This window comes from Pseudorca crassidens, chromosome 2 (assembly GCF_039906515.1).
Source record: "Pseudorca crassidens isolate mPseCra1 chromosome 2, mPseCra1.hap1, whole genome shotgun sequence".
NCBI classification, from domain to species: domain Eukaryota; kingdom Metazoa; phylum Chordata; class Mammalia; order Artiodactyla; family Delphinidae; genus Pseudorca; species Pseudorca crassidens.
The window spans coordinates 145848581-145862271 of NC_090297.1; the positions used below are offsets into that span (position 1 = coordinate 145848581).

The following is a 13691-nucleotide window of genomic DNA, read 5'->3' on the forward strand; positions in this document are numbered from 1 at the left end:
AAGAGTCATGTACCAAAATGTTCATTGCAGCTCTATTTACAATAGCCAGGAGATGGAAACAACCTAAGTGCCCAACATCGGATGAATGGATAACGAAGACGTGGCACATATATACAATGGAATATTACTCAGCCATAAAAAGAAACGAAATTGAGCTATTTGTAATGAGGTGGATAGACCTAGAGTCTGTCATAGAGGGTGAAGTAAGTCAGAAAGAAAAAGACAAATACCGTATGCGAACACATATATATGGAATTTAAGAAAAAAAATGTCATGAAGAACCTAGGGGTAAGACAGGAATAAAGACACAGACCTACTGGAGAACGGACTTGAGGATATGGGGAGGGGGAAGGGTGAGCTGTGACAGGGCGAGAGAGAGTCATGGACATATACACGCTAACAAATGTAAGGTAGATAGCTAGTGGGAAGCAGCCGCATGGCACAGGGATATTGTTTTGGTACTTTGTGACAGCCCGGAGGGGTGGGATAGGGAGGGTGGGAGGGAGGGAGACGCAAGAGGGCAGAGATATGGGAACATATGTATATGTATAACTGATTCACTTTGTTATAAAGCAGAAACTTACACACCATTGTAAAGCAATTATACCCCAATAAAGATGTTAAAAAAAAAAAAAGATGCTACACTGCTGGCTTTGAAGAGGAAGAAGGTAAGCCATGAGCCAAGCTATATAGCCAGCCTCCAGAAGCTGGTAAAGGCAAAGAAACAAATTCTCCCTGAGTTTCCAGAAGGAACCAGTCTTGCCAACATCTTGAGTTTAGCCCAGCGAGACTGATTTCAGACTTCTGGCCTCCAGAACAGTAAGAGATAAAACTGTGCTCTTTGAAGTCATTAAGTTCATACTAATTTGTTACAGTGGCCACAGGAAACTAATGCGAGTGGCAGCACACAGCAAGTGGTCACTGTCTGGTGCGCTGGTAAACAGAAACAAACTCAAGGATGGGGTATACTGCACAAAACAATCTGCTCCCAGAGCTGAGACACCTGAGAATGATGACTCTTGCTAGATTTGCCCTTCTGTTACAAAAATGTTACTGAATTCCAAATTAAATATTCTTAACTTTTAACACTTAAAAAAAATGTTCAGTAATGACCTGAGGAGAAGGTTTGGTGAAAAGGGCCTCCAGCGTGTGTGATAACCATTTCAGACTGCCAGGGCACTTCCCTTTCACTGTCAGCTGGCATTCACTGGCACAGCTGGTGCTGAGCTACTTCTGCACCCACTGGTAATATAATAACAGCAGTGATAAGCAGTCAAATAAATTAATAATATAAATTCCAGGATGTGTGTTCATTTCAGAAATCCCACGTGACTTCTTGGTTTGAGCCTTAGAGTACAGACTTGGGAGTGCGGCTACAGATAACCTGTTATATATTGAACACATACCAAGTTTAATTAGAGGATAAAGGGAACTTATTTAAATTTTTAAAATTATTTTGGTTTGATTTTAATTTGTAACATGCTTTTTTTTCCTATTGAGAAATAACTGACATATAATTATGGAGCTATAATTGACATGTAATATTGTATTCGTTTAAGGTGTACAATATAATGATTTGATTGTAATATGCTTTTGAATATCACACTGCATATATATGATTGAGGGCCAATGAGAGGTAGAGACTTCGAATCAGTAAAAATCAAAATTGTTTTCTTTTTATTGGATGAACTGTGTCTAACCATACTATCCTTTACTTGATATTCTATTTAAAGACACTTTAAAATGTTCCCAAATTCCATAAAACTCTTTTCAAATGAATTCGCAAAAACTCCTGGTTAACAGCAAAAAGTTTCACACAAACTCACAGAAAGCAGGACTTAAATGTATGATGATTCAAACTCCTTTCTAGATATTTTAGAAATTCTCTCAGCTTTAACATAACCCCAGGCACACTTCTGGAGAAGAACTCCCACTCTCTATTTCTCACGTCCTATGCCTAGTGACTTGTGCTGAAATACTTTTAGGAGAACTGATGCCCACGACATCTGGGTGACCACGTGGCGCAGACTGAAGAAGAAACCAAGGCATCTGAAAGTCTTGAAATTCAGATTCCAAGAATGGTCTATAATGGACCAATGTGCAACCATGGATAACTCGCTTCACCTATATCTACGTATCAACTTCACTGCCGATACGATGGGTGGAAAGCACCTGCTCCTCAAATGCTTCTAGAACTTGCAGAGGATCCAGTGGGGCAGAAGCAGAATCAATCAGAGCAATGAAAACTCCATTGCAAGGTAAGGGCTAGTGAAGAGGGTGAAATAAGTAATCACAAAGAAGGTGCCTGAGACACTGACATCTGCCTTCTGTCTCCCCTCATCAAAGATGAAATTTTAGTCCCAAGAATGTAACGAGATGTGAGGGGAATGAGTTTCTATTTAACCACAGCCTTTAGGAATTTCCAGTGCAACACCCCAATTCGGCTTTAAATAAAATGCCTGTCCAGAGCCATCTGAGCCAGGAGATGACTGAACTGCCTGGACAAGCTAGTAATCAGAGAGAAAATATACTGTCTCCTTTCTCAGCTAGAGATAGCAAGCAAATATGGGGAGTGTAAAGGTTCTGACCTACATAAGAAAATTGCTAGCTCCTCTCTCATTGCAATCTGGTGGGAAAACAACCCAATTCTCCTCGCCTTGACACAGGGTCAGGAGTTAAGTGTTGAGATGGAGTTTGCCAACCTAGATCAGGCAACAAGAAGAAGGGAAAACAAACACGTGTGTGTGTGTGTGTGTGTGTGTGTGTGTTTGTGTAAGAGAGAAGAGGAGTCAGGCAGGAGAAAGGTTGATGGATACCATGTCTCTACCACCTCCAACAGATGCAGGATCTGGGGCTCTACCACTTAGGAAATGATTAGGTTCCATGCCTTCTGTTGACTAGATGGACTTTTCAGAAGGAACACGACCCTGCACCCAAACAACACTGTAAAGCTCTCAGCCCCCTCAAGGCCAGATATATTCCCAGTGCATACCCATCCCTACTGACTGCCTTTTCTCCCCACTGTCCCAGGACGACAGAGCACTGCAAGGATGCTTAAGACACAGATTTGGAGATTTGGAGTTATAATGCATTGATACTTTTGAGTTACAGAGCAGTCATCAACTGCTTGTTCAAGAAATTAACTTACACTTCAATGTCGAGATTTTAAGGCAGACATGAGAAAGCTCCTTCCAACAACAAATCCTTTTCAGAGCCACAGAGTTATGTAAGAAGCAACCTGTGTTTGCCTCTGCAAAGCATGACACAGCAGGGTCCCTCTTAGAGCAGGCTTAGGGACCAAATCCCCAGCCACAGCCTTCTCAGATCCCTAGACCCAGCGAAGTTCCTTTAAATACATATATAATAGGCTTAAACAGTCACACTCCTCAAGCTGCTTGACGAAAATTTCAATAGTAAAAGTTGGGGGATTTTTTTAAAAGGCAAAGATCTAGATTCTTTATTCTCCACTGAATTAACTGAACATTACTTTTCCAATCTCTGCAGCAGAGATAACACTGTGTGACATGTACCAGACCCCCGAAAGCCACTCAGCATTTCCATCCTGTGGCTGGCATTGTCCACTTTTCTGGACAGCTGGGCAGAGTGCACAGCAGAAAGGGAAGGATCTGGGTTTACAACCTCACATCACCAACCCTGTTGAGACCAGGATAGAGATATTTACATAAGGTAAATATTTAGATATTTACTAAAACAAGCTTTGTAGCTTAAAGCAAACAAATCCATGTCTAAAGCAGTGAACTGGAGTCAGGGAGACAAGGCAACTCCTCCAGGCTAATCGTGAGATACTTCTAGAGACACCAGTGATACCGGGAAAAGGCTCCCTAAGGATTAATGAGGCTGTCCTTTAGGGCGTGTGTGTATCCACATCCCATTCACTGTGGAGCACTGGTAATCTCCTCCATAATCCCTGTCCTCCTTGGACACCTTGGAAGTCTGTGGTGCTACCAGCTCCTCTCTGTCACTGCAAGTCCCAGCCCATCAAGGCACAAAGGGACAAGGGTGGTTACCTTGGGGGAAGATTTACCTTCCCATGTAAGCTGGAAATCTAGAGACTGAGCTTAACCGCTCTCCGTTCCCCACAGTCAGACCTCCTGGCTCACTCCTTCATGTTTTCCTCCGTGTGTAGAGATGGGTCTTGGAAAAATAGCTCCTGATCACGTGGCCAAAGGAAGAGGCCAGAGACAAGCAGGATGTCTAAGTCCTGGCTCATCCATCAGCAGCTATAGGTACAGCACAACAATCCCTTATCTGAAACCTTTGGAGCCAGACGATTTTCAGAATTCAGATTTCTTTTATTTTAGAAAGCTAATATGACACCCCCAGCAGCGGCTGAGGAAGCAGCCTATAAACTCATTAATACTTTTTCGTACCAAAACATGAATATTCATACTAATCTTCTATCAGGTCAACCAAATTAGTTATGAAAAGAAATCCAGAGTTCTCAAGGATGGTAGATTTGGCACCATCTGGTTCACTTTCCTCCAAGAGATATCTAAATTCAATCACTCAGGGATAAAAGACCCGCAGCGGGGAACAAACGAGGTAACCACCAAACCCCCAGGAAACCTTCCCAGACTGAGGGCACCCATGGGACAGACCAGCTGAGATGGGACCAGGCTGATGTGAAGAATCTCTGACACAGAAAATGCCTTCTAAGCTGGGCTTCCCTGGCCTCAGAAACGATTCCAGGGCCCTCCATATTCAGAGACTCATTCGCTCGGGACTCCAGCCCCTGGCTCCGAGGAGGACACAGGTATATCCAGTCGTAGATCATAATAGGACCCACACAGCAGAAGCAGACCAGATATTTCAGAGCCCCGCTCCCCGCTCCCCCGTGTGCCTGATGTTAGCTCCACCGGGTGCAGGGCAAATCACGCTTTGATCTTCATGTCTTTGAGAAGCAGAAAGAACATCTTATAGCTGCTATCTTTCCTCTGCCCCTTTAAATGCCAGCATCGCCAGCTTTTACCTCCCAGCTGTCTCTTCTCACTCTGTGTATGCTGCTCGGCGAACTGTATCCACTCCCACGGCCTCACCCACCACCTCCATGCCCTGTCTCACAGTCATTCCGTCCATCCTCCTCCCCAATGCCAGGTCACATTTTTCACTGCCTCCTAGGCGCCTCCAGCCAGTTGCCTCATGTGCCCTGTCCTGCCATGCCACAGCCTACAGGACCTGTGTGCTTCCCCACATCTCCCTGAACTGCATTTAGGGTGGTCACATGACTGGTGCTGGCCAACGGAATGTGGGCAGGAACGCCGAGTGTTGCTTCTGGCGGGGGTGTTTAGTACCTGGTGACACTGTCTCCGTGTTCTCTTCTCCTCCATAATGCCGGGACAACAAGGTGAAGAATCAAAACAGAAACCATCTAGGTCCTGGAGTCACTGCTTAGAAAAAACCACTGGACCTTCACTGAACTGTGAGAGGAATACACTTCTATGGGGAAAAATTGCTGAGAGTTTGGGATGGTCTGACGTAGCCGCTAGTGTTCCATACTCTCTGTGAAGTTCAACTTCCACGGGAAGGCCAGCCCTCCGTGCTGTGATGTCCAGCAATCCCGTATGCCTTTGGCACAGCAATTACCTGACTCTGTTGACACGTCTGCATGTCTGGCTCCCACATTTGTGCTTCTTTCTCCACCCTTGTCTTCTCAGTGCCTCACAAGTAGCAAACACCCGCTGCGTTTATTTACTGAAGCAAAGATTAGAGTCTTCTTGCTCATGTGACCAGCAAAGCCCAAGTCAGCATTTTCCAGAGTCATCGTGTTCTTTGCACTGTGCTAGGCATGGTGGGAGGAGGCAAGAAAGGTCGACATTGTGTTGCCCACTTCAAGGAGGATTCTTTTATCTTTAGGTCCTCTGCACCCCATTAACTCCCATCTGTTTTTATTTTTTGGCTGTGTTGGGTCTTTGTTGCTGTGTGCGGGCTTTCTCTAGTTGCGGTGAACGGGGGCTACCCTTCGTTGCGGTGCGCGTGCTTCTTATTACAGTGGCTTCTCTTATTGCAGAGCACGGGCTCTAGGCATGTGGGCTTCAGTAGTTGTGGCTCACAGGCTCTAGAGCACAGGCTCAGTAGTTGCGGCGCACGGGCTTAGTTGCTCTGCGGCATGTGGGATTTTCCCGAACCAGGATTCTTTTTTTTTTTTTTTAATTTATTTATTTAATTTATTTATTTTTGGCTGCGTTGGGTCTTCATTGCTGTGCGTGGGCTTTCTCTAGTTGTGTCAACAGGCTTCTCATTGCGGTGGCTTCTCTTGTTGTGAGGCATGGGCTCTAGGCGTACAGGCTTCAGTAGTTGTGGTGCATGGGCTCAATAGCTGTGGCTCACAGGCCCTAGAGCACAGGCTCAGTAGTTGTGGCACCCGGGCTTAGTTGCTCCGCGGCATGTGGGATCTTCCTGGACCAGGGCTCGAACCCGTGTGTCCTGCATTGGCAGGCGGATTCTTAACCACTGTGCCACCAGGACAGTCCACCTCCCGTCTTTATTAAAGGGCAGCTTCCACTTAAAAAAGTACCTGGTCTTTTCAGGAACTATCAGCTAAAACATTTCTCAGAAAGCAAGATCAAAGGGGTATTGTAGTGACAAGATGAAAGCAGAACAGGGCTCTCTCATGGTCCCTTTGAGCCTGGCTCACCTAAGCCTGCCACAGTTTAGATTCATGACCTGGCACCCTGGGATCATGCAGCTGTGTTGGGGTTATTTCTGTTGTGAAAAGAGCTGCAGCCAAAGCATCGCTGGCTTGTTGGGGACCCAGATGTAGAGGTAACAGCCTAGCCATGACCATTACCACTTGGCAAAACTTCCGAAACCAAAAATACAAAACCAGGTCACTGGTCAGGGAAACGGAACAGGGGACCTTTGCTCTGAACACACAGTGAACTGGCTGAATAATGTGCTCTGTGAGTAGTTCCCATTCTCCCAATACTCTTAGGACGTGATGTAACTCTCAGTTCTAGCCCAAAGGAAATGATGACCATAAATAAATGATGACCAATTATTAATGCAATGCAATTACTAATGCAATTTTGCCCGCTGCAGGGGTGACTCTGCTGTGGACATGGAGACATACATGACATTAAACACATGTACATTAAACATCAGGTTGGTTGCTGATGCTGGCAAGCCAGTGTTCAGAAAAAAAAATCCACAACAAAGAGGTGTGGCAAACCAGGCACCGTGCCCATAGCAGCAGCACAATGGGGCTTCTAGGACATTCTCCTGGTAGGACGTTCAGGGTATTAAGTGGAACAAGGTTAAGACTCTACAGTATAGTGAAGGCTAATCTAAAGATAGCAGGGAAGATTAGGAAAAATCCAATAATTGGAGAGGTAACTTAGTAGAAGGGAATGATAGAGTTTGGGAGATGTGGGATGGTACATTTTGATGATGAGTATCACACACAGCAGATAAAATGTACATCAAAATAGGGAACAGTTAAAACCACAGCTAAACACAGGACTTTGCTCCTGGCTGGTATTTTTATAGGTCACACACCACGCATAGAGCAAGGAATGCCTCCCCGCCATCACATACGGGATACCAGCTGCACAAATGCGGAAAACAAGAAATTGTCTGAAAACAGCAACTTACCTTGTATGAAGATCCTATTCCAGTAGATTTTCCCGACTTGATTGCCCCCAAGAAACACCAGGTTGGACAGGATCAGCATGGAGGTGGAACAAGATGCCAGGGCAGCATGGAGTCGACGGCGAGCTTGTGGGGAGAGGAACTGGGCCTATGGGGAAAAGGTAGAAGGCATCTCAACACAAGGGTGGAAAAAATCGGGCTGAGACATCACACAGCCTTTCTCTGTTACCAGCTCAGGATGCCTCCCTGCAGAGCCTGAGGTAGGTTGATATTTAAACAGCTCTCAAAACTTCTATTCCTGCAAGATGCGCATTCTGGTGTAAGGAATGAAGTGACACACTCCCAAGTTGCTATTTCCTATTGCCAAAATGGGCTTCCCTCTGACATGTGTAACACAAGCACCGAACCTAGTGAGGATCTAGCTGAAATGTCGCCACACGCTTTCTGCACATAAACCTACAGGTACAAGAACTGTTTAGACTCCTCTCCATGACAACAAGCACAACTCTATGTCATGAGATCAAGCTCAGGGCGACCTTCTGGGCCAGTTAACTTGACTCAGGGAAGCACCCCCATAAATCTGACCCACTGATAGTGGGAATCCCAGTAAAAGGGTTCAGGAGAATCAGTACAAGCCAACCCCCTTCCTGGAATCAGAGCTCAGGGTACATGCCCCACCGAGAGTGAACCTGTAGCAGCATCAGAGAATGTCAGCTTATCATAGCACCTAAAACATGCAGGAACTGGAGAGATGTTTTCCAGTAATGATGATAAAAATTTCTGCTCGTCCGTCCAAGGCCTTCACTGCACTGTTCCTCCCCTTTTAATATTTTCTCAGGGATTTCATAACTTAAAGTGTTTATTTCTCAGCGTTGATCATTCTGGTGCCCTACTGAGTAAGATCACAATGCTGTGGCTGGAGTATGTGCGCCCCATCGGTACGTGCACAGGGATTGTCCTTCGGGACTGCAGATTCCGGATGAGAACCAGGTACGGCTCAACCCAAGGTTTCCGACAAATACCTCAGCCTAATCCAAAGACACAGAAAAGAGGGATTTCCCTGGTGGTCCAGTGGTTAAGAATCCACCTTCCAATGCAGAGGACATGGGTTCGATTCCTGGTCGGGGAACTAAGATCTCACATGCTGCGGGGAAACTAAGCCCGTGCGCTGCAACTAGAGAGCCCGCGGGCTGCAACGAAAAGATCCCGCATGCCGCAAAAAGACCCGACGCAGCCAAATAAAGATTTTTAAAGATTTTTTTAAAAAAAACAAAAAAGGCATAGGAAAGAGAGAGAGCAGAGGTTCTAGAGATCATTCCTGAATATCTTCCTAAAGTTTGCACATCTCTGGGGTCACTTGCATCTTGATTTCAGCTGTGCTCCTGTTACAAACAGAATTCTGAATTAACAAGCAAAAAGGACTAAGCTAGAGGGTGAGTCTCAAATAGGAGATTTACTTATTCCTGGTGACCCTACTATGGATCATCTGTGGCTACTCTGTAAGCCTTGGTAGTGTCCTCTGAAAGCCTAGAGAAAGGAATTCCTGATCCCCTCCCCGTTTCTCCCCTGCCAGTCCCAGGTCTGGTCTGTAGGCTCAGATATACCTGCTACCCTATAGCTTCCCATCCATGGCTCTCTCCTCTAGCATCATCTTGGAGCATGGGTTTTGCTGCCACCATCTGTGAGAGTGTGACTTTCTCATGGATAAGCTGTGTAGCAGGCAGTGACTAAGTTGTCTGCCTGCACATGGTTGTTCTGGAAAGCTCTCATGTGATGCTGACACGCCCTTGGTTAGAGGCCACCAGACAAGATGACCTCTAGTCTCTCCCCCTCCTCTGAGAGGCCACAAGCATGCACAGGGGATGCTGCCAAACGAGACCAGAGAAGAGAGAACTACACAGCATAAAAACTGGTAATGAAAGAGAAATAGGGATGAAGCAGGATTGTAATTCAGCACTCTTCACCTCTGAGAATAAGGAGACAGTCATCTGCCAGTTTCTGCATTTTCGAGCAGAGGAAGATACTTTCTGAGTGTTACTGACTCAATTAGCACTGATTCAGGAGGTGGCGTGACAGGAAGCAGGGAGATGGGGGAAAAATCCAAAATAATAAATCCAGAAAATATGAACTGTAATAATTGAAATAAATGTTCCCAAATAATTCTCTCCAGGTACAGGGGTCACTGATAACACATTTGATTTCTAAGGAACGTGAGGAACTTCTGTTCAAACCCTATCAGTCTTCCCTAACCTAATATCCTGTTAGGGGAGTTCAAAGACCCCACTGATCTTTCCCTTTTTAATGTCGATTACAGAGAGTGCACATTGCTTGGTTAAAGCTCAAAGTGGTTCTCCTTTTGTGGGAAATGATTACAATTATTAAATAATCAACACAGAGATAACCAGAGAGGAAAACACTGTTTGCGTTAGGTTGCTAAGCGGGGCTGTGGTGCCGGGTTACCTGGTACAGGGCGAGGGCCGGGCTACAGGGGGAGGCAAAGCTGGGGGGAAAGAGGCAGAGCAAGGGAAGAGATGCAGCAGAGAGTGAGGGCTGGAGGCACGGGGATCCTCTCTCCAGCACCTGAGACCCTGGTTCCTACTGCTCTTCCTTTGATTCTCTGATTACCCCAGTATCTCTCTCAGCTGCATGATTCAATAAATTCCTATTTCTGCTCAGGAAAAATGGAAGTCAGAGTAAGAGCAAACACAAAGGAGCCTCTTATCTCAGAGACAGGAGGGAAGATCTAAGATTTGAAATGACCAACTACAAGTCAATCTTTAGAAATAGTTATTTTTTAAAAATTAACAAGAATGGTAAAGGCACAGGCTGTTGGAATCAATAGGCTAGAAAGACTTAAGGAGAAATCAAGATGCTCACGGGCAATTCTTGATTATCTGACCCCCACCGCGGGGTGAGCGGGTGGAAGACAAAATAGATGATGATAAAGAAAATCCCAAAACCTAATTTTAACCAAGAGCCCCATCCTCTGAACTGGCAAAATTAGCCTTGCCAACACGCAGCAAACTTGACAGAACACTGTGTCTCTTCATTGTGAACCAGTGGGAAGGCAGAATGATGAGCCAGAAGAAAGGAAAAAGAGGACCCGTCTGGAGAATCCACAGGAGGGTAATAATTAAGAGCAAAGGGGACGGAAGCCTTGCCTGCAACTCGTCTTTCCTCTTTGGGTTCCCTCGTCTCATTGTAGAAGGTGACAGATTTGACATCAGGGATTTCTTTCTATCTCGGGAACCATCTGGCCTTAGTCATTGGTTTACAGGAACTCTAGAGGTAAGCACCACATTCAGCGTTCCCCGGAGAAAAAAAAAATGCCATCTGGGCAAGGCTGGAAGAGTATATTCCCTTGGCCCAGCCAGCTCCGTCAATAAATATGACTTTCTGGGCCCCTAGGGCCACAGGGCCAAAATTCCCACTTTAAACACTTCCTATCTTTTGCACTGTCTCTTCTGAAGTCCTATTGCAATTACTGTCATCACTCCTGTGGTCCTTCACATCTAGGATGCAGGTTGTTCATGGGCAGGGTCAAGCCTCACGTGTTAGTCACCCATCCTCATGGCTCAGGTGCTTGAAAGGTTGAGGAATTGTAAACCAAATAGGGAGGGAAAAAAAAAAATCATTGTGCAATGAAGATTCATCAGGTATGAAAAGAACTGCCGACTTGATCAGATAAGGCACTGATTAGTAAACAGATTTTCATTTTCATTACCATGACTACATGAGGATAAAAAAGAGCCCTGGTCTCGTCATGGTCTCTTCCCAGAGGACAGATGAGTCTGTGGCCATCCAGTATTCTGGCAGCAAAAAACCCCAGGGGACGTTTGGAAATTTGCTAGACATTTTTGGGTGTCCCAAGGACAACACAATTGGCAGGAGGTAACGGTGGCATTTGATGGGCCAGGGATTATAAACATACTGCAATGTGTGGGATAGAACCGTCCTGGCCCAAAATGTCAACAGCACCCTCTTGAGAAAGGGTCAAAGGTTTTCTTCTACTTTCATTATAGAGCTAACTTCTCTCTCGGCCCATGGGGCACAGAACCTCCCTTCCTCTCTCATCTCTAGGAGCAATGGCAAAAACATGCCTGTTTCCCCCTGGGGCCCAGAAGAATGCACCCCAGGGCAGGGAAAGCGTCCTTTTATAGTGTCCCAGTGCTAGGCCCCCTCGCTCCCCCCCACCCACTACCACCTGGTATCACATTTGAGAGAGGGGGAGCCTCTTGTGTCCCCAGTTATGTTCAGGCAAGACGTAGCAACCTCCTCACCCTCACAGCCCTGAGACCTGGAGGAGAAAGGAAGAATGGGAGGCCAAGCACGTTGGAAAGCACCACTTTGTTCCTCTACAGGGATGACCAGTGCTTTCGCACTGACTCTTAACTCATGCGACAGGTTGGGGCAGTTTCTCTCCATGTTAGTGTCAATATAACCCACTCTTCAGGCCCAAGAGCAGGTACCCTCTAATTCCTCGGGGTAAGCTCGCTGTCTCTGAAAGAAGAAACAAGGGCTGGTGTGTGGAAATGCTATAACTAACAGTTTAGCGACGGCTCTAAACTTCCCTCTAAGACACTAACTCCAAAGCTGAGGCATGTAACCCAAACAAAGGAAACCTGGGGCTGAACTAAACGTCTGTCAGAAGAGTTTGCAGTTCCTGCTGCGAGGTGTCTGCAAGTGTGTTTATTCATATCTCCATGGCAACCCCTCTATCTTTTCCAGTCAACATCCTGTCCTTGGAAATCACAGGACTGGCCAGGCAAACAAGCCAGGGCCTGGGGTGGGGGGTGCGGTCCACAGAATCTGGGTCAGAAGTGATGCTCAGAGTGGCCATGGGGGTGAGAAGCAGATGGTGTGGTGGGGCTGCAGGTGGCTGTGCTCCGGGGGCCCCGCACTTGTCCACGGAAGGCCTGCACGTGGGGCTGACACAGGAGGAGGGGACGGGCTGAGCATCTGGGGGAGCATATGGGCCGGAGGAACGGCTGCTGGAGACAGTGACAAAGGCTTGGCAAGTGGGACCTGATGCTTTTTATTTTTAAGTGGGGGAGAAGCTAAAAAAAGAAACTGGGTGGGTTTGAGCAGCTGGACACAGTTCTTCCATATAATCACTGAAGTTTTTCATTTTCTAATAAAAACACTAACGAGAGGGAAAGAGAGGATAAACAAGGACATGGCAACGGGAGAGACTAGTGCAGACCAGGGAGAGCAAACGAGGGGTGGACACCCCACAGGCCATAAAGATGAGACCAAAGACAACAAAAGAAACAATTATAGCCCTTGTGAAAGAGAAGGGTGGTCAGAGTGAAACGCTCAGGGTCAGGAGGACCCAAACCCCAAACTCATTCCAGTGTCCCTGTCCCATCTCTGTACCAACCTGCCAGGACACTGCTCCCCTTGCTTCCATTCTCAAGGCACTTGGGTCATTTCCACTTAGAAGTCTGTTTTACCAGTTACCCATCTCTCTCATGTTCCCACCAGCATGGTAAGCTCCTGAAGGACAGCGTGGCCTATTCTTCAATCTGTAACACACAAGGCCCACGCATACTCTGTGTGCGCTCAGTAATTATCTTACACCTGTTCCTCCCTTTGCCCTACGTAAGTTACGGAATCTCCTGACTTCCTTACTATTCCATCCCCATGCTATATCCAAGCCAAATGAATACATGAAGGCACTCAGAAAGCAACACTTTGTACACGTATGGAGTGTCAAAAAATCTCTGGCCAATGAAGTTAAAATTTTCAATCTCTGTTTGCTACTGTGATCTAAGCAATACATGCTCCTAAGAGAGAGTCAGATACCTGCAGTGATGAAGGCAAAGCCGGCTTTGCTTAAACGGAACAGTTACCTGCTCCACAGTTTAGAAGTCCAGTTCAGTTAAAAACAGCAGAGGCTATAACTTAGGATCCAAATCCATGCAGCATATGAAAAGATTTCAGAGAACTTTCAAATAACTAAGGAAACAGCTGTCTCCTGTTACATTTAGAAAGCTTAAGCCACATATTAAGTGCCTGGGGTCTTGCTAAAAGTTCTGGAATGGCCAACAGAACCGTGTCACCCTGTGTTTTTACTTTTCCAC

General features: G+C 46.1%; 1 protein-coding gene across 18 annotated transcripts in view; it reads right to left on the minus strand.

The window, feature by feature from the left end:
• The window catches only part of HHAT (hedgehog acyltransferase), a 363049-nt gene that overhangs the window by 55104 nt on the left and 294254 nt on the right, over positions 1-13691 (minus strand). For all 18 annotated transcript variants that reach the window (XR_010941290.1, XR_010941289.1, XM_067729070.1 and 15 more), the window contains one exon: positions 7612-7756. Coding sequence is in view for 16 of the 18 variants with exons in the window: in XM_067729070.1 (XP_067585171.1) it covers positions 7612-7756 (145 nt within the window). In the remaining 2 variants the exon portion in view is untranslated. The remainder of the gene's footprint in view (positions 1-7611; positions 7757-13691) is intronic.